Here is a 14978-nt window from a genome sequence, read left to right as displayed (position 1 = left end):
GCAGCTATCATATTTTGTTATATCTTACATATATATGCTAACAACCTAAAACAGAAACTATAAAACAATATCTATATAACGTTTTTAATGAGTCCAGCTACTATTTTATAATAATAGAGATGCAGAACTGCATTCATTGCTTTTAAATTGCTTAAATTGTTAATCACTAACAGACACATTAAATTTGAAAGAAAAACTAAATAACTATCTTATGCTCTGCTGAATGGCACATTACATGGAAGATAAAAATACACTTAAGCTAAAAAATAAGCAATAAACGCTAAAAGAAAAGGTATGAATGTAGAAATGGGAATTAAAACATACAATTTACATATGAGGTAGAGATTCCATAGCTGAATGCAGATAGGAACCAAAATTAGCATAAAATGCAATCCTGCAGTCACTGCAATCAAATAACAATGCCTTAAAAAGAGGCATGGCCAGACCTATGTGCCAGTTCATAAGCAGTGATAATTCCATGTAATCCAAGATAGCCAAAGCAGAAAACATGAGGAAAGACACCATTTGCACGATGAAATGCAATGGAGACCTGTTGGGATGCCGCAAACTCGAGCAAGACAATCCGCTGTTGCAAGAGAGCTGAATATGCATTGCAGTGTCATCTTCAGGCTGTGGAATTATTTCAAAAGGGATCAAAATCCTTGTAGAAGACTTAGCTCTGGACACCAGAGAATTACCACGATGGCTGACAATCACTTCCTGTTACTATGTGCAAGACGCTGTAGATCACTAATAACATGGCAGCTGCTGCTGCATCTCACTGCTGCAGTAAAGTGGCCCATATCCCAGCAAACTGTCATGTCAATTGCATGGACTATACACCCAACAACCTGTAGTTTGTGTTCCTTTGTCCCAAAGCCATAGCTAGGGTTTTCAGTGCCTAGAGACAATTGAAGATTTTGTTTCCCCTTCTGTCTTCCAAGAATGGAAAACATTTCCCTCTAAAATTTTGTAACATCAGTTTGGTGACCCTTGGATGCTGCACCTGGGGATAAATGTACCCTCTTGCCCCACCCTAACTATGCCGCTCCCTTGCCCATGCCGCATATCACAGCAAAATTTAACTGGGCTCATGAACATTGCAGCTCGTCCATAAAGAGAAGTGGGGGCACATGCTCTTTATTGGCGAGTCTCCAATTTAATATCCAAGACAATTCCTGAAGAGGAATGATATGGTGAGAGCCAGGGACACGCTATTGGGTGCCAAACGTCATCGAAAAAGACCATTACAGAGGAGGAAGCTTACTTGTATTGGCTGAGATAGCAACCAATGGCTGCACGGACCTCTATGTGATTCCCGGTGGTTCCATCACAGCTAAATCTGCTGTCACTATGAAATTCCATGCTTATCTGGAAAGTGAAACCGTTCCAATCTGCCATGGCCTGCTAGGTCACTAGACTTGAATGATGTAGAGGCATGTGCAGGATATGTTGGGACGATGGATGCAAGTCACAGTGTGCTGCCAGGCAGCGTCCACAAGCTCTGACATGCATTACACAGGAATGGGTGCTACTGTCACAACAAGATATCAATAATACTATTGCCAACCTGCCTCACTGCTGTCAAGCATGCATTTCAGTTAGAAGGTATCCTGCCCATTATTAGCATGGTGTTTCCATTACACATCCTTCTGATCCATTTGGTCTTTCATGATTTGATGGTCATAATGCATTTTTGTATATCTTTGCTTTATTGTTTGCTGTCTATTAATGGCACACCAACCTCTTGAATCAATTTCATGCATACCAATTAAACAGTTTTTATTTTATTCTGTGTTTTGCGTTTGTTGCTTATTTTTTGAGCAGCAGTGTACTTTATTTCAGGGAATGGGAACACCTTTTAAATCGATGAGCTTTCTGATTAAATTTTAAACATCAACATCTTACAGTTTCCTTACTAGTAACACACTGCTTTTAAATTGGCAAATTTGTTAATTAGACTGTCATTAAATTCCCACAAAATATGAAATAAATAAAAAAAGAAATTTAAAATTTGAGCTTCAACGTTCACATGTTTGGGTGCAGGACTATGTGTGTTCAAAATTTTGTGTCAGTACATTTTGTGTGTTTTTGTATATATGTTCTTTGCATTGTGGAAAAGCTAAGAGAGATCCCTTGATTGATAGAGTGGTTACTGTTCAGCCAGTTCGATTCCCAGTGAAGGCATAGATGTGTAAGTGCATAGTGTCTTTGCAGCATAGGGCATTAAAGTATACACTGACCCTACAGTCCTCTCAAGTGGTTTTTTGCAAGGAACACCAATCGACTTGTCCTTCACAATATTCTTCTCAAAATTGGAAATGAACTGGATAAAGTCATACTGTCACCTAATGGTATTCAAGGGGCTTGCTAATGACAGAAACAATCCTATGTTCTTCAATGCAAAAAATTAATAATTTGTTCTAATAACATGGTCTGACAAATGAGCTAAGTTACAACAATATAAATCTGCAAATAAATATATCTGTGTGTTTACATATATACAGTCATACCTAATAATTTCCTGATTCAGTTTCTACGCTTTTTTTTTCTGTACTTTATTTTGCCTAAAATAAATTTAATTCAAAGAAAGAATTTGTAAGACATAAAACATGCATTAAGAGAGAATGGAGTGTACATAGTAAAATACAGTAGCTCTAATGCTACTAATGCCACTTTTCCATGCCTGTCTCCCTAATCATAAGCATAGATACACAAGGATAACTTAGACCAATGTTTTATCATGTATAAAATGATTTAATGGAAAAGAAATTATTATTCTGTCATCCTTTGGAAATATACACACACTGACCAATGAATTAGAAACATTTGAGATTTTCATTTGAATGTGTGCTAGGGATGAAGTATGAAAATTTTTTTTATTATGTGGGCTACACGTGGTAAGAATGCTAGTACAGTCAAAGACCAAAAATCTGCCGAACTGAAATCCGCATTGCCTCTCAAAATATACACATTTAGTTTTCAGGCTCCGGAAACCACAACATGGAGTATGAAATATCGAAGAAAAAATACTTACTGGTTAATGACATCACAATTATCGAATAATAATGAGTCATAATGGAAATACTAAATTATTCACATCACGATAAGAGTTTTCCCCCCCTCCAGTCTGCATTGAGGTAAAAAAGCAGACGATTAACTCAACTCTTCTTTTAAGTTCACACTTCGCATTGCTGCACTTTCTGAGCTTTGTTATTTCACAAGATTGTTTAATGATGTCGTTTTTCTTTCTTTTTTTTTTTTAAAATGGATATTTTGTGGATAAAATAAGAATATTTTAAATTTCAGAGCTTTTTAATACAATGACAGATAAGAAATGCACTCGTGGTTTTACTGCTTGCATCGTTGAAAAATGTAAACACGTTGCATTGACGGTAATGAAAAAAATGGAAATTCTGCTAAAGATGGAGGCAGGTGCTACTGCTCGGTTTATAGCAGAATCATATGGAATTGCTGCACGGATTGGGTATGATATACGAAACAATAAAGAAAAGCTGTTGAAATTTTACAGCAACAGCGATTCTAACACCGGAATCCGAAACTGGAAATCTTTACATGAGGCGAAATCGGCAAACCTCGATGCTGTCTTGTACGAGTGGTTTTGGCAGCGGCGGAGTGATGGGGTACCTATTTCAGGGCTACTCCTGAGAGAAAAGGGGAAGCAGATTCAGGCTGATTTAAAAATAGAGGAGCCTAATGTAAATGAACAATATAATATAATCAGTTTATATATGTAATAATAATTTAAAGCATATAATTAATTATTGTATTAATGTATATAACAATTTAATTAAATGTATCTAATACGCCTTATTTATTTTGCATGTTTAGTCTGAATATTATCTTTTCTGTTCTGAAATCCGCAAAATCCTAAAATCGACACAACCTCTGGTCCCAAGCGTTGTGGATTTCTGGACTTCTACTGAAAGGTGTAAGAGTCCTTTTCATGACAGATGAAGTAAAATGGGAAAAACGACAGATCTTTCATCATTTGAAAAAGGGCTTATTGTTGGCACCCATTTAGTAGAGGCTATGATTTCAAAGACAGCAATTCTCATTGGGTTCTCAATAGCAGCCATATCAAAAATTTTCAAAACTTGAAATTAGAGCCCAAACACCTTTCTCTAGAAGACATAACTGTGGTTCGAGCACAGGTTTCCAAGAGAGTGATCAGCAACATTGACTGTACTCTGCTTCAACTGACACAAATCGTCAACCAAGGCTCTTCCCAACATATTTCAGCTTGAACCATGTGCAGAAAATTGGAGAAGATAAGAATTCATAGTCCGGTGCCTGTGAGAAAATCACTCATTTCTCTCCAACATGCAAGAATTCATTTGCAGTGGTATCAAGAAAGAAGACAATGGACATCTGAGGATTGGAAACGGGTAATGTGGTCAGATGAATCCTGCTACACCTTATTTTGCACTGATGGAAGGCTCTGAATTTGGCAAGAACCTCCATGAAGCCATAAATCCATCTTGCTTTACTCACACCATATTAGGGTTTGGTGCAAGTATCATGATATGAGGCATGTTCTGCTGGCATGGAAGTGGTGCCCTGGTGTTCCTCAAGGGTAAACAAACAGCCATGAGAGATACCTAATATATACTGTCAGATCAAGTGCACCCTGCAATGATGCATTTTTACCCTGATGGCGACGGATACTTCATGGACAAAAATGCAACTATACATCGTGCCAGAAGTGTTCAAAATTGGTTTGCTGAACATCAGTCTCATTTCCAACATATTCCCTAGACACCGCATAGCCTGAATCTTAACCCCATACAAAATGTGTGAGATATGGTGGAAAGACACATTCGACAACACTGCGATCTCCCATCTAATTTATAAGATCTAAAAAGCTGCATAGACAATGCAGCTCTGGTATTCTCGGGGTGTAAATGCACTCCAGAAGTACGTAGGCTTGATGCCCAAATGAATCAGAGCAGTTATCCATGCAAAAAGGTGGTCCAATAAAATATTGATACTGGGTTTCTAATTCATTGCCAGTGTGTGTACTTGATACTAGTATACACATCCAGTGCTTTTCGTTGTTCTATTATCCTTTGAAAATTCAACTAAAACACATAAGAATATCTTATTTTCCTGTACACAAAAAGAGATGAAAAATATACACTATGAATGTATAATTTACTTCACTTAATGTTGACCTAATTTTTATTATGTGTAATTTATCAATGAAACTGTAATAAAATTTATATATACTACATAAATACTGTGCTTTATTTGGTTTTACTTACAGCACATGTGAACTACTGTATTATCTTATATAAAGATAAAATAAAAAATACTGAAATTACTTTGATTTTTACTGATATGAAAATTATTATTAAAACTAAGATTAAAGAAGACCACAGAATGCTAAAGAAGTCCACAGAAAATTATAGAATAAATATTAATATTTAGATCAAATGGCAATTGACTGATGTGCTTATATATAAAACTTACCTGCAAATTAGGCACTTTAAATAGGTCTGACATAACATAATTTAAATCAACAAGACCACTCCAAGAAAACATATTCATTAACCTGAAAATGTTTTTTAAGATGTAATTTTATGATGATAATATATATATCTAAATAATACACACATCTAAATAAAAATACACATTAATAAAAAAACAATAAAAAATTACAAAAGCAATCATTCTTATATACACAATATACCCCTGACCAAATTTTATTTTCTTACGAATCCTACACTGTAGTATTGTTGCATTCTGCACAGGTAGCCAGTATTGCTCAGGACAGCTCGAAAAAGATGTTTACAGTCATCGAAAAACTATGACACGCATGCTGAAACAATCAGCGACACAGCCTTCAGACTATCAAGCTATAACGGTGAACACAGTTTCATGATAAAGCAACAGAGTACAGCTCCAGATTTGATTTGGTTCTCGGAACTCTATGTACACTAGAGACCCTTCACACTATAATTCGCGATGCACTCGACGATACACTCAATAGACTCGATGATGCGCTTGCTAGACCCACGATACTCTTGACAACCAACACGGCACTAGACTGACCACTCACTAGACTACACAGCTAAGAGACTGTGATGAGACACACACTCACTCTGCATACCAGCAGGGTTTATATAGTTTTCAGCTTGTGTTTGAGAACACTCTAGGCCAAACCGATAAGAATTCTTTCCAGAAGGTTCTCCATCCATCTGTGGCATATCACCAGTTTTCTCGCCAAATATGGCAACCCTGCCTTCCCTTGCCATTTTCTGGAAACCCTAAATCTGCCCTGTGAGGGAAGCTATCCTACCACAGTTGGGCATTTCATCACAGTATCACAATCTAACTTTAAAAGTAAATTTCAAATAAAACTAAATTTTTCATATCACTAGATGTACAAGGTCATATTTTATTTTGTATGGAAACAGAACACTTTTAAAAATAAATAAAATATTATCAAAAAACGCATAGAGGTTGGCTTGGAAGAAGTTAATAAATGCACTAGATTACTTTGATTACACCAAAACATATATGGGTTACCGTCATCATCAGCTTATAAGGATGGATGCTTTTACAAACATCTTTCTAAAGGGAAATGTCCTGTATTTAAATTACACATGTGGAAACATATGAACACTTCGTGTAACCAGCTCATTCAATAAGTGGAAAAAGTACATAAGCATAATATTAATACTAGTTTGTGGTTTAGACCTATCATCTCTTCTTGGCCAAATGTGTTTACAAAAACGTTTTGATGGCAAAATCACAGTTTATTTTAGCATTTGCAAACATGAGATGTAATAACAGAGTAATATTTGAAAGAAATGTTTAAATATCCTAGATTACCTAGTTTTCATGTTGATATGTAAGAACTTATGCAACTTTAAGAACAACAGAAATCTTTAGAATACAAAATGATCAACTTGAATTCAATTGCCAACTTTCACATACTCCATAAGTGCATACACATATATCTGAGCTGTTGAAGTAATAATTTCAGTTCTTTGAAAAAATTAATTAATTTACCCTTTTCTATCATAATCCATATTTTCAAGCCATTTTTTAACTTCCTCATTATCTGTCTTTATTTTATGGTACTCTAATTTACTAGCAATTACAGTGGGCGTCACATTTTCAGCAGCCATGTGCTCACTAGACCCAGTAACTTCCTTGAAATATAATCTAGTTCTGGCAATTACTTCAGATAACTGCATCTATAAATAAATAGATTATAGCTTTAAAAATTAAAACTGCATTTTGAAATAAAAAAACAGAAAGAAAAATATGATTTATAACAAATTCCAAAAATAATTAATGTTATTCATAATACATATCTACCCCATTTCAATGCAAATACAATAAATTAAATAAAACACTTTAATATTTTACAGCCCCATTTTAATTATTTAAAGTGGCCTCAAACTCAAGTTGCACAATCAAAAAGTACCTAATTACTTATTCAGAAGTCAAACAACAAAAATCAGCGTTAATTTACAAAATTTTCACAGGACTAGTTTCGATGGTTTTACCGAACCATCATCTTCAGCTGCAAAACCGCAAATGAACAAGATAGGAAATAATGTTTAGATAAGATAAGAAAGCCTGGACAAGAATAAGCAAGTGGCGCCATCTGTTGGCGAAACCAGAACTAAAACATAATTTCTCTAAAAGCCGAAGGCAAATTTGGATTGGAATTAGGATCGTTAACTAGGACAGAAAGATTTTTATGAATGTGAAATGCCTCTAGAAAATCCAGTTCTCCAATGGAAGATGTTTTTTGAATAATTTTGGCAGCAGAAAAATTGAAAGTGTGATTTTCGGACCAACAATGTTGAGCAACAGAAGACTTCTGTGTTTCCTTTTTTCTAACATATGCCTCATGTTCTTTGACGCGAAATTTTAAGGCTCTCTTAGTTTGGCCAATGTAAATTAAACCGCACTGGCAAGGAATCCTATAAATACCCCAGGAATTCATATCCGGAATGGGGTCCTTGAGTATAGAAGTTGGAATTTTATTGATGGGAGAGTAAACAACCCGAAAGTTAAATTTCTGCAAAATATGTGCAACTTTATAGCTAATTGATGGAAAGAAGGGAATGACAACAGAATTTTTATAATCTCCTAAAATAAGAGTGTGGCTTTTAGTGTGTTGAGATGAGAATTTTTTAACTGCTTGATTAATAATGTTGGGTGAAAAGCCCCTGTCAATAGCTATTGCTTTTAAATAATTTAGTTCTTCATCAAGGGCTAGTTTGGAGGAGCAAACTTGAAGAGCACGGAAAACATAGGAATAAAATGGAACATAGGAACATAAAACATAGGAATAAACCTAATTACTTACTACAATATATATTTTTTTTTAACAAAACAAAAATTTTTAACTAAATTTAAAATATATATATATATATATATATATATACTATATTGTATGATCTTAAATCCATTTAGTGCGAATACAAGTTAGTACTACTTGCACAATTGCTGCAAAGTTAGTTAATAATAATTTATTTCCTAAAAAGTATTGATTAATTGATTATATTATCTCCTAAGTTTAATTAAATTTATTCTCCTAAGTCTAATTTAAGTAGAATTATTTTAAAAGTGTGAATCCATACTGGTAAGTTATAGTATATATATATATACTAGATATTTGTCAAAACACAGATATAAAAATGATGCAAAAAAAATTCTAATTTATACTTATTTTTTTACTTTAGATCTAAAAACTGGAATCTGCAAGAAATTTTGGTACTTTTCCATTTTGCAGGCGCAAACAATAAAGTCGCCAATAATGGTACAACTGATGCCAAATGGAATATCTTCACTGGTAACCTTTTACACTTCATTTTCAAAACAAGTCTCAGCCATTTCTTACCAGATTGATTGTTTTTTTTTTTTTTACAATACTGGCATACAATTACATAGAATATTTACAAAGATAATTAAATTTTATGCCCTAAGATCATTCACCATAATTTAGTCAATTAGGATGCTATATCATAATTGAGGCATTTTATCTTTTGACAAGTACACTAATAACAGTTAATCAAATCTGTATCAACAAATTTTTTATAAAGATTTATATCACAGTGTAAATTAATTAGCTCCATCTACATTTTCCGGACTGCATTTTAAAATGAAGAAAGATAATGTAAAATTGAATTCGAAACCATTAAAATCTTAAACTGTTTCTTCTAATTCTTGTCAAAATATGCTGATTAGTTTATGGAAAATGCATTTATGGGCTGCATAAAATTGCTTCACAGATTGCCATTTTGATACTGCTACCATAAAATATTAAAGACAGATGCCACTGAATATAGTTACATCTTTATAAAAAATTTTAAATACATTATATTTACATCCATATTTTTTCTCTTCTTTTCTGCTCATTTTACCATCCGCAAATTGAACAGAGGAAAAATACATTTCTCATAGCATCTCTGAGAAAAATTTAAAGGAAGAACTTAGCAGATTAAATGTGTATGTGCATACTTTTACTGACATTACTATAAGAAATGTTTCAAAGAAATCAATTACAGTTATTGCTCTCAACTCTTTTCACTCCCACATTATATGTGATACCTATATGTTGGATTATGTGTATAAATAAAATATCTTTTTCAGCTACATAAATCATATGAAAAGATTACTATTGTCAGTACAGGTCTACAGCAATAAAAAGCATTCTCTGATTATGCATACTCCCAATGAAAAGTTGCTAATTCATCAGTAACCTTATGACTTAATGAAAAATCCTTAACCTCAGAAATGAAACATATGCATGATATATGACTAATGGCTTTGTGGCAAAAATGATAATACGAGTACATAATATGGTATTCTATATGGCTCATGCGTGCATATGTGTTATGTTCATACATAACACATATGCATAATAAAAATCTGATGTGTACACCACATGACTTCCTTTCACGGAATATTAAATTATGCATACGTGTTATGTTCATACATAACACATATGCATAATAAAAAATCTGATGTGTACACCACATGACTTCCTTTCACGGAATATTAAATTATAAACATTTTTTTTTTTGCTGTCTTTCATTCAAACTTATTTCCTTGAATTTCACTAGAGATAATAGTTCTCCTTCAATTAATTCAGTTCTCACTTTGTGGCAAGGCAAAAATACATAAAACCACAAAATAGCTTTTCAAAAATTGAAAATGTAGAAAAATATGAAACAAAAAAAAAAAAAAAAAAAAAATTACAATTAAAACTCGAGTTTCTACACAAAAACAAGCAATTCAGCCAGTTGGCAAGAAGGCAGATTATTATGTGCACAAAACTGAAAATTTACTTTTACTCCCACTCGGTAAAAAGACACTGAAGGTGCAGAAGTTGACTTAATTCACTATTCTGCTAAGTTTCAAATGTAAACAAATATGGCAATCATGGTAAAAATATTAGGCTTATCTGCATTTACACAACTTTTAAATTGTTGATAATTCTACAACTATTGCATGCAGATTAACTAAACACATAAAATCTTTAACCGGAATATAAGAACAACACAATTCAGTTATTTTTAAAGCAAAAAATGCACAATTTACCCAATATATAAGAATAAAAAACTGAACACATGGAGCCAAGTTAACAGAGTGGGTATATATACTATAGCCAAGTAACAGAGTAGGTGTATTTCAGCGGCTTTTTAGCATACGAACTAGGATTTTTCTTTTAACCTATATATATAATATAAATATGTATAATATACTATTTAAGTAGTTTTGATGCGGAAAGGGAGGTGCAGAACAACATGTTATAGCAGTCCTACATATAAAATTTCAACATTCTGAGTCTACTCGTTTTAGAGTTATGCGAGATACATACATATGTATGGACGCCATGAAAAAAATCTCTTCTGAATCCATTTTAAATCCTTTTTACAACCTGTTTTGGGAAACTATTCTTACATACAGATGTCATGCAAAAACATCATTAAATTAAATTTGATAATGGTCAAAATAGATATTTTCATTGAATACTTTCTTTATTTCATACAAGAAAGTAAAAAAGAAACATTCTATAAGAAACAAAAAGTTTTATGAGGGGGAAAAGGGAGAAAAATTCTATGGAACCAATTATTCATATTTTTAAAACTTAGTAGAATGACAGTTAAATTTAACATGTGTAAATTTATGTGCAATCAAACTTGAATGTAGTACATAGTTGTTTTGCATGTTTATTGTTATGTGTATATTAAAAAAAAACCTCGTATGAACACTGCATGATTTGCTTGTATGGCCTATTAAATTACATGCAATTTATGCTACACTTCTTTTAAACTTATTCCCTCAAGATATTCTAACTAAATTAAATTTCCTCAAAGGAAATCGAAAACGACATAAAAATTTCAAGTCTGGAAATTAAATATCCCGGTCAAATAATGTATGGCAATCAGTGGAGTAGCGAGCATATGTGAGGCCCAGGGCAAAATACCTTTTTGGCTCCCCCCCCAAAAAAAACACAGTGATATGAAGAAAATCTTGTTTGGAGACCATTTGGTGCCCCTCTGTGAGTGGCGCCCGGGGCATCATACACCCCCTTGCCCCCTTCGCAATGCCACTGCTGGCAATCAAACATATTACAATTTTGTTTTTTCATAACAAGTATAAAACGTTCCCAAATATAAGTATAGGAAATGGGAGACCATATTAAAAGTTAGATATCATTATTTGTTGAAAATTAAAATTTTTTCATTTGAAATTGCTAAAACATGAATTTTTTCATCATTTAAAATACTTCTGTAATTGGAAGTAGATGACTATGACCAAGGCCAGGTAAGGATTTTTAAGCCGGGTAAGGGGTTGGGTATATACTATAGATATATATATATATACACACACACATACGTTTGATTCTGCCCAATTACCATAAAAAAGTGAGGTGCATAACTAGTAATCCCATGTATAAAATTTCAATGTTCTATGGCTAATCGTTTTTGAGTTCTGCAAGATACATATATACATACGCACAGACATCACAAAAAAATTCTTTTAGAATCCACTTTAAATCCATTTTACAAGCCCTATTGGAAAAAACAGGCCTTTATTCTGTCCATACGTATGCCATGCAAAAAAAAAAAAAAAAAAAAAAAAAAAAAAAAAACTGTTTGAATGGATTCGGAAACAGACAACATGCATAGCTGTATTGAAATATGATACCAAAAATTTTTCATGATTACAGCACTTCTTTTACTTCATATAAGGAAATAAAAATATTGCAATTCTAGCAAATGTTGAAATCAGGTGTGCAGATAATCCTAGAAAGTTCCCAATAAAATGGAAGGTATTTAAGGGAAAGAAAGGATGAATTCATTTTATAAATTCATTGGGAGGCTGAAAATTATAAAAACCATAGATTCCTAAATTATGTGTTAGAAACCCTAGTAGAGAATACATGAGGGTAAAAAATGTGTCAGCAAATATAAAATGTAAATTAAAGATATTAAAAGACATAAAACTATAGCAGTTTAACTCTTTAAAAACCAAAGCCTTAGCTAACCCGTATACTAAAATACCGAACCGTCTGAAATGGTTTTCAAGAGTCACAGAAATTTCTTCCCCTCCCCATCCATTAATGCACAAATAAGAGTCAAGATTTCAAATGGCATCCTTTCTACTTCTAACAAATAAATATAAGAAAAAACAGATAAATCCTTTTAGGGCAAGCTGTCTGCAATAAACTGATACAATGCATTTGGGGGAAACTGCATCATACCTTAGGGAAGGGAAGAAAACAACATCGGAATTTCGGCTGTTAGGGAAGGTTATGGTCGTCTGAATGAAAGGCTGTCTGGGCCAATATCATCTTCAAAGAGTTAAAGTATAAAAATATATTTGTACACATATATATTTTTATACTTTAACTAACTATAAAAAAACTATTCACTTATGTGAGTTTATACTTTAGTGCCATATAAAACTGAGAAATATTATAGACAGGGTAACAAATTTATCATAGCAAAAATTTCCTTAAAGAATTTCATGAATTTTAACAAATATTCTAAGATTTCAAGCATACTAAATTTTAGCATAATTATAAAAAAATTCACAAATGTAAAACTTTTTGCTCTTACTTTCTAATTTTGAATATACTTGATGAATTGTTTTCACCTTTAAATAATTTTAATACTTATACATTCATAAAATTAATGAACAAAAATATTTCACTACGATTTAAAATAAGAAAGTATCTTGCAAAGAAAGTAGTCTTATTCCAGAATTTATAACCTTGAATCACATAAATTTAACTAGAATTGTGAAACAAGCACTGTCCATAAAAAATCTGTTTGAAAATTAAGGCACCACTCATAGATATTGACAAATAATAAGCTTTTCTGTACTGACAAATAATAAATTCCTATAGACAGATTGTGTTTGTGCAAAAAAAATTCTGACAGTGAAAAATCTTTATCTAAATTTAAAAACATGTTACAGAATAACAAAAATGTATGTATGTACATTAAATTACCCAGTCCATGCAAATAGAATAAACAGAAGTTTTGAGCTCATGCATCAATACTAATAATACTGGTAGAATCTGAATGGTTTATAAAATAAGGAACATGTAACATGATGTTTATTAATTACATACTAAATATGTAAATAATGTTTATTAATTATGTACTATATTACACTATTACTCTACATATACTAGATCAGAGGTTCCCAAACTTTTTCAGTTGGCAGCACACTTACAGGTTTAGTATTTTGTCATGGTGCCTTAGTCGTGTTCAATGAAGTATTGTGCAAGGTTTGTGCTTTATAACCTGTTTACTACATAGTGTCATACCAAATCACACCACTTCATTAAATATGACTCTATATTGATACTAGTGACCAGGCACAGAAATAAAAATAACCACAATCTGAAGCTCATATAGATATATATTGAACTGATACACAAGAATATTATATTATCATTATTAAAGAAAAATAGGAAAAAAAAATCAATTAGACAGGAGAGCTTGCTGATCTCCACAAAGTTTTTCAAAGCAAGGTATAAGACTTGACACTGCCACACTCATTTCTTGCTCCCCGTTGATCTTTGAATCATATTTTCTTTTTATTAGAGCTACAGCTGAAAATCTGGTTTCACATAAATATGATATTGCAAAAGGAATGGTTCTCAACCGGTGGTACATAACAGAAAAATAGGTGGTACACTAAGAAGCAAAGTACTTCTAACTATTAAATTCAAAAATTAAAACCTCAACATCCTGAATGAGATTTTCTTCTAACACTCGTAAATTTATGCGATCTGAGCTTTGTTCAAGAGTGGTGGTGGTGGTGGTGGTTGTAATACTTTATAGTGGTGGTACTAAAAGTTTTCAATTTTTGTTTAGATGGTATACGTTATTCAAAAGGTTGAGAACCGTTGTGATAATCCTTAAAGCTTTGGAACTTAGAGATCGATATTCATTTTTGATGATTATCCAATCAGAAAAAGCGAATTTTGTTTTAAGGCTGTTGTTGCAAGAGAGTTCAATAAGACTCTCTTCTTCTCGTAAAGTAATTTCTGTTGAAGCTTGAGCATGGAATGGATTTTGGATCCACAAATATTTCTCAATATTTTCTTCGCAAAGCATTTTGCGAAGCATTCAGTGAGCTTCTAAAGGTGTTCCATTAAAAGAAACAGCAATTTTTGAGAGACAACAAGCTCATTAGAGGAAGCGCGTTTATGCAATACGGGGAAACAATTTCGCCCACTATCTGTATTAATTTTTCTTACCCACAACTGCAGTTTCCTTCTAAACACCGCAGTCTTCTCCTGTAGTTCCACAGTTTGTCAAATATATCGCACAAATATGTCAATTTTAGTAAAAAACCTGTTCGGAAAGTATTTAAAGTTTGCATGTCCTTCCTCTTGCAGAAAAGTGTGAATTTCTTAATGTAGCTCGAATGCATGGGATAAGACATTCCCACATGAAAGTCAT

General features: G+C 32.8%; 2 protein-coding genes across 3 annotated transcripts in view; one reads left to right on the top strand and one right to left on the bottom strand.

Moving 5' to 3' along the window:
* LOC118192813 (hydroxyproline dehydrogenase-like) overlaps positions 1-9179 on the top strand; it is a 134513-nt gene extending 125334 nt beyond the window's left edge. The window contains exon 10 of the mRNA XM_085813356.1: positions 8730-9179. Coding sequence (XP_085669482.1) covers positions 8730-8992 — 263 coding nt within the window. The 3' untranslated portion in view covers positions 8993-9179. The remainder of the gene's footprint in view (positions 1-8729) is intronic.
* LOC118183369 (proline dehydrogenase 1, mitochondrial-like) overlaps positions 1-14978 on the bottom strand; it is a 67382-nt gene that overhangs the window by 27050 nt on the left and 25354 nt on the right. For both annotated transcript variants that reach the window (XM_035352881.2, XM_035352882.2), the window contains exons 6-7: positions 7039-7226; positions 5494-5575 (exon numbers count right to left, since the gene is read on the bottom strand). In XM_035352881.2, the coding sequence (XP_035208772.1) occupies positions 5494-5575; positions 7039-7226 (270 nt within the window). The remainder of the gene's footprint in view (positions 1-5493; positions 5576-7038; positions 7227-14978) is intronic.

The sequence above is a fragment of the Stegodyphus dumicola genome, chromosome 3, assembly GCF_044657685.1.
Source record: "Stegodyphus dumicola isolate Sdum_Otavi_A_Nest chromosome 3, ASM4465768v1".
NCBI lineage: Eukaryota > Metazoa > Arthropoda > Arachnida > Araneae > Eresidae > Stegodyphus > Stegodyphus dumicola.
The sequence above is the reverse complement of the archived record's forward strand: the minus strand, read 5'-3'. Positions and strand labels throughout refer to the sequence as shown.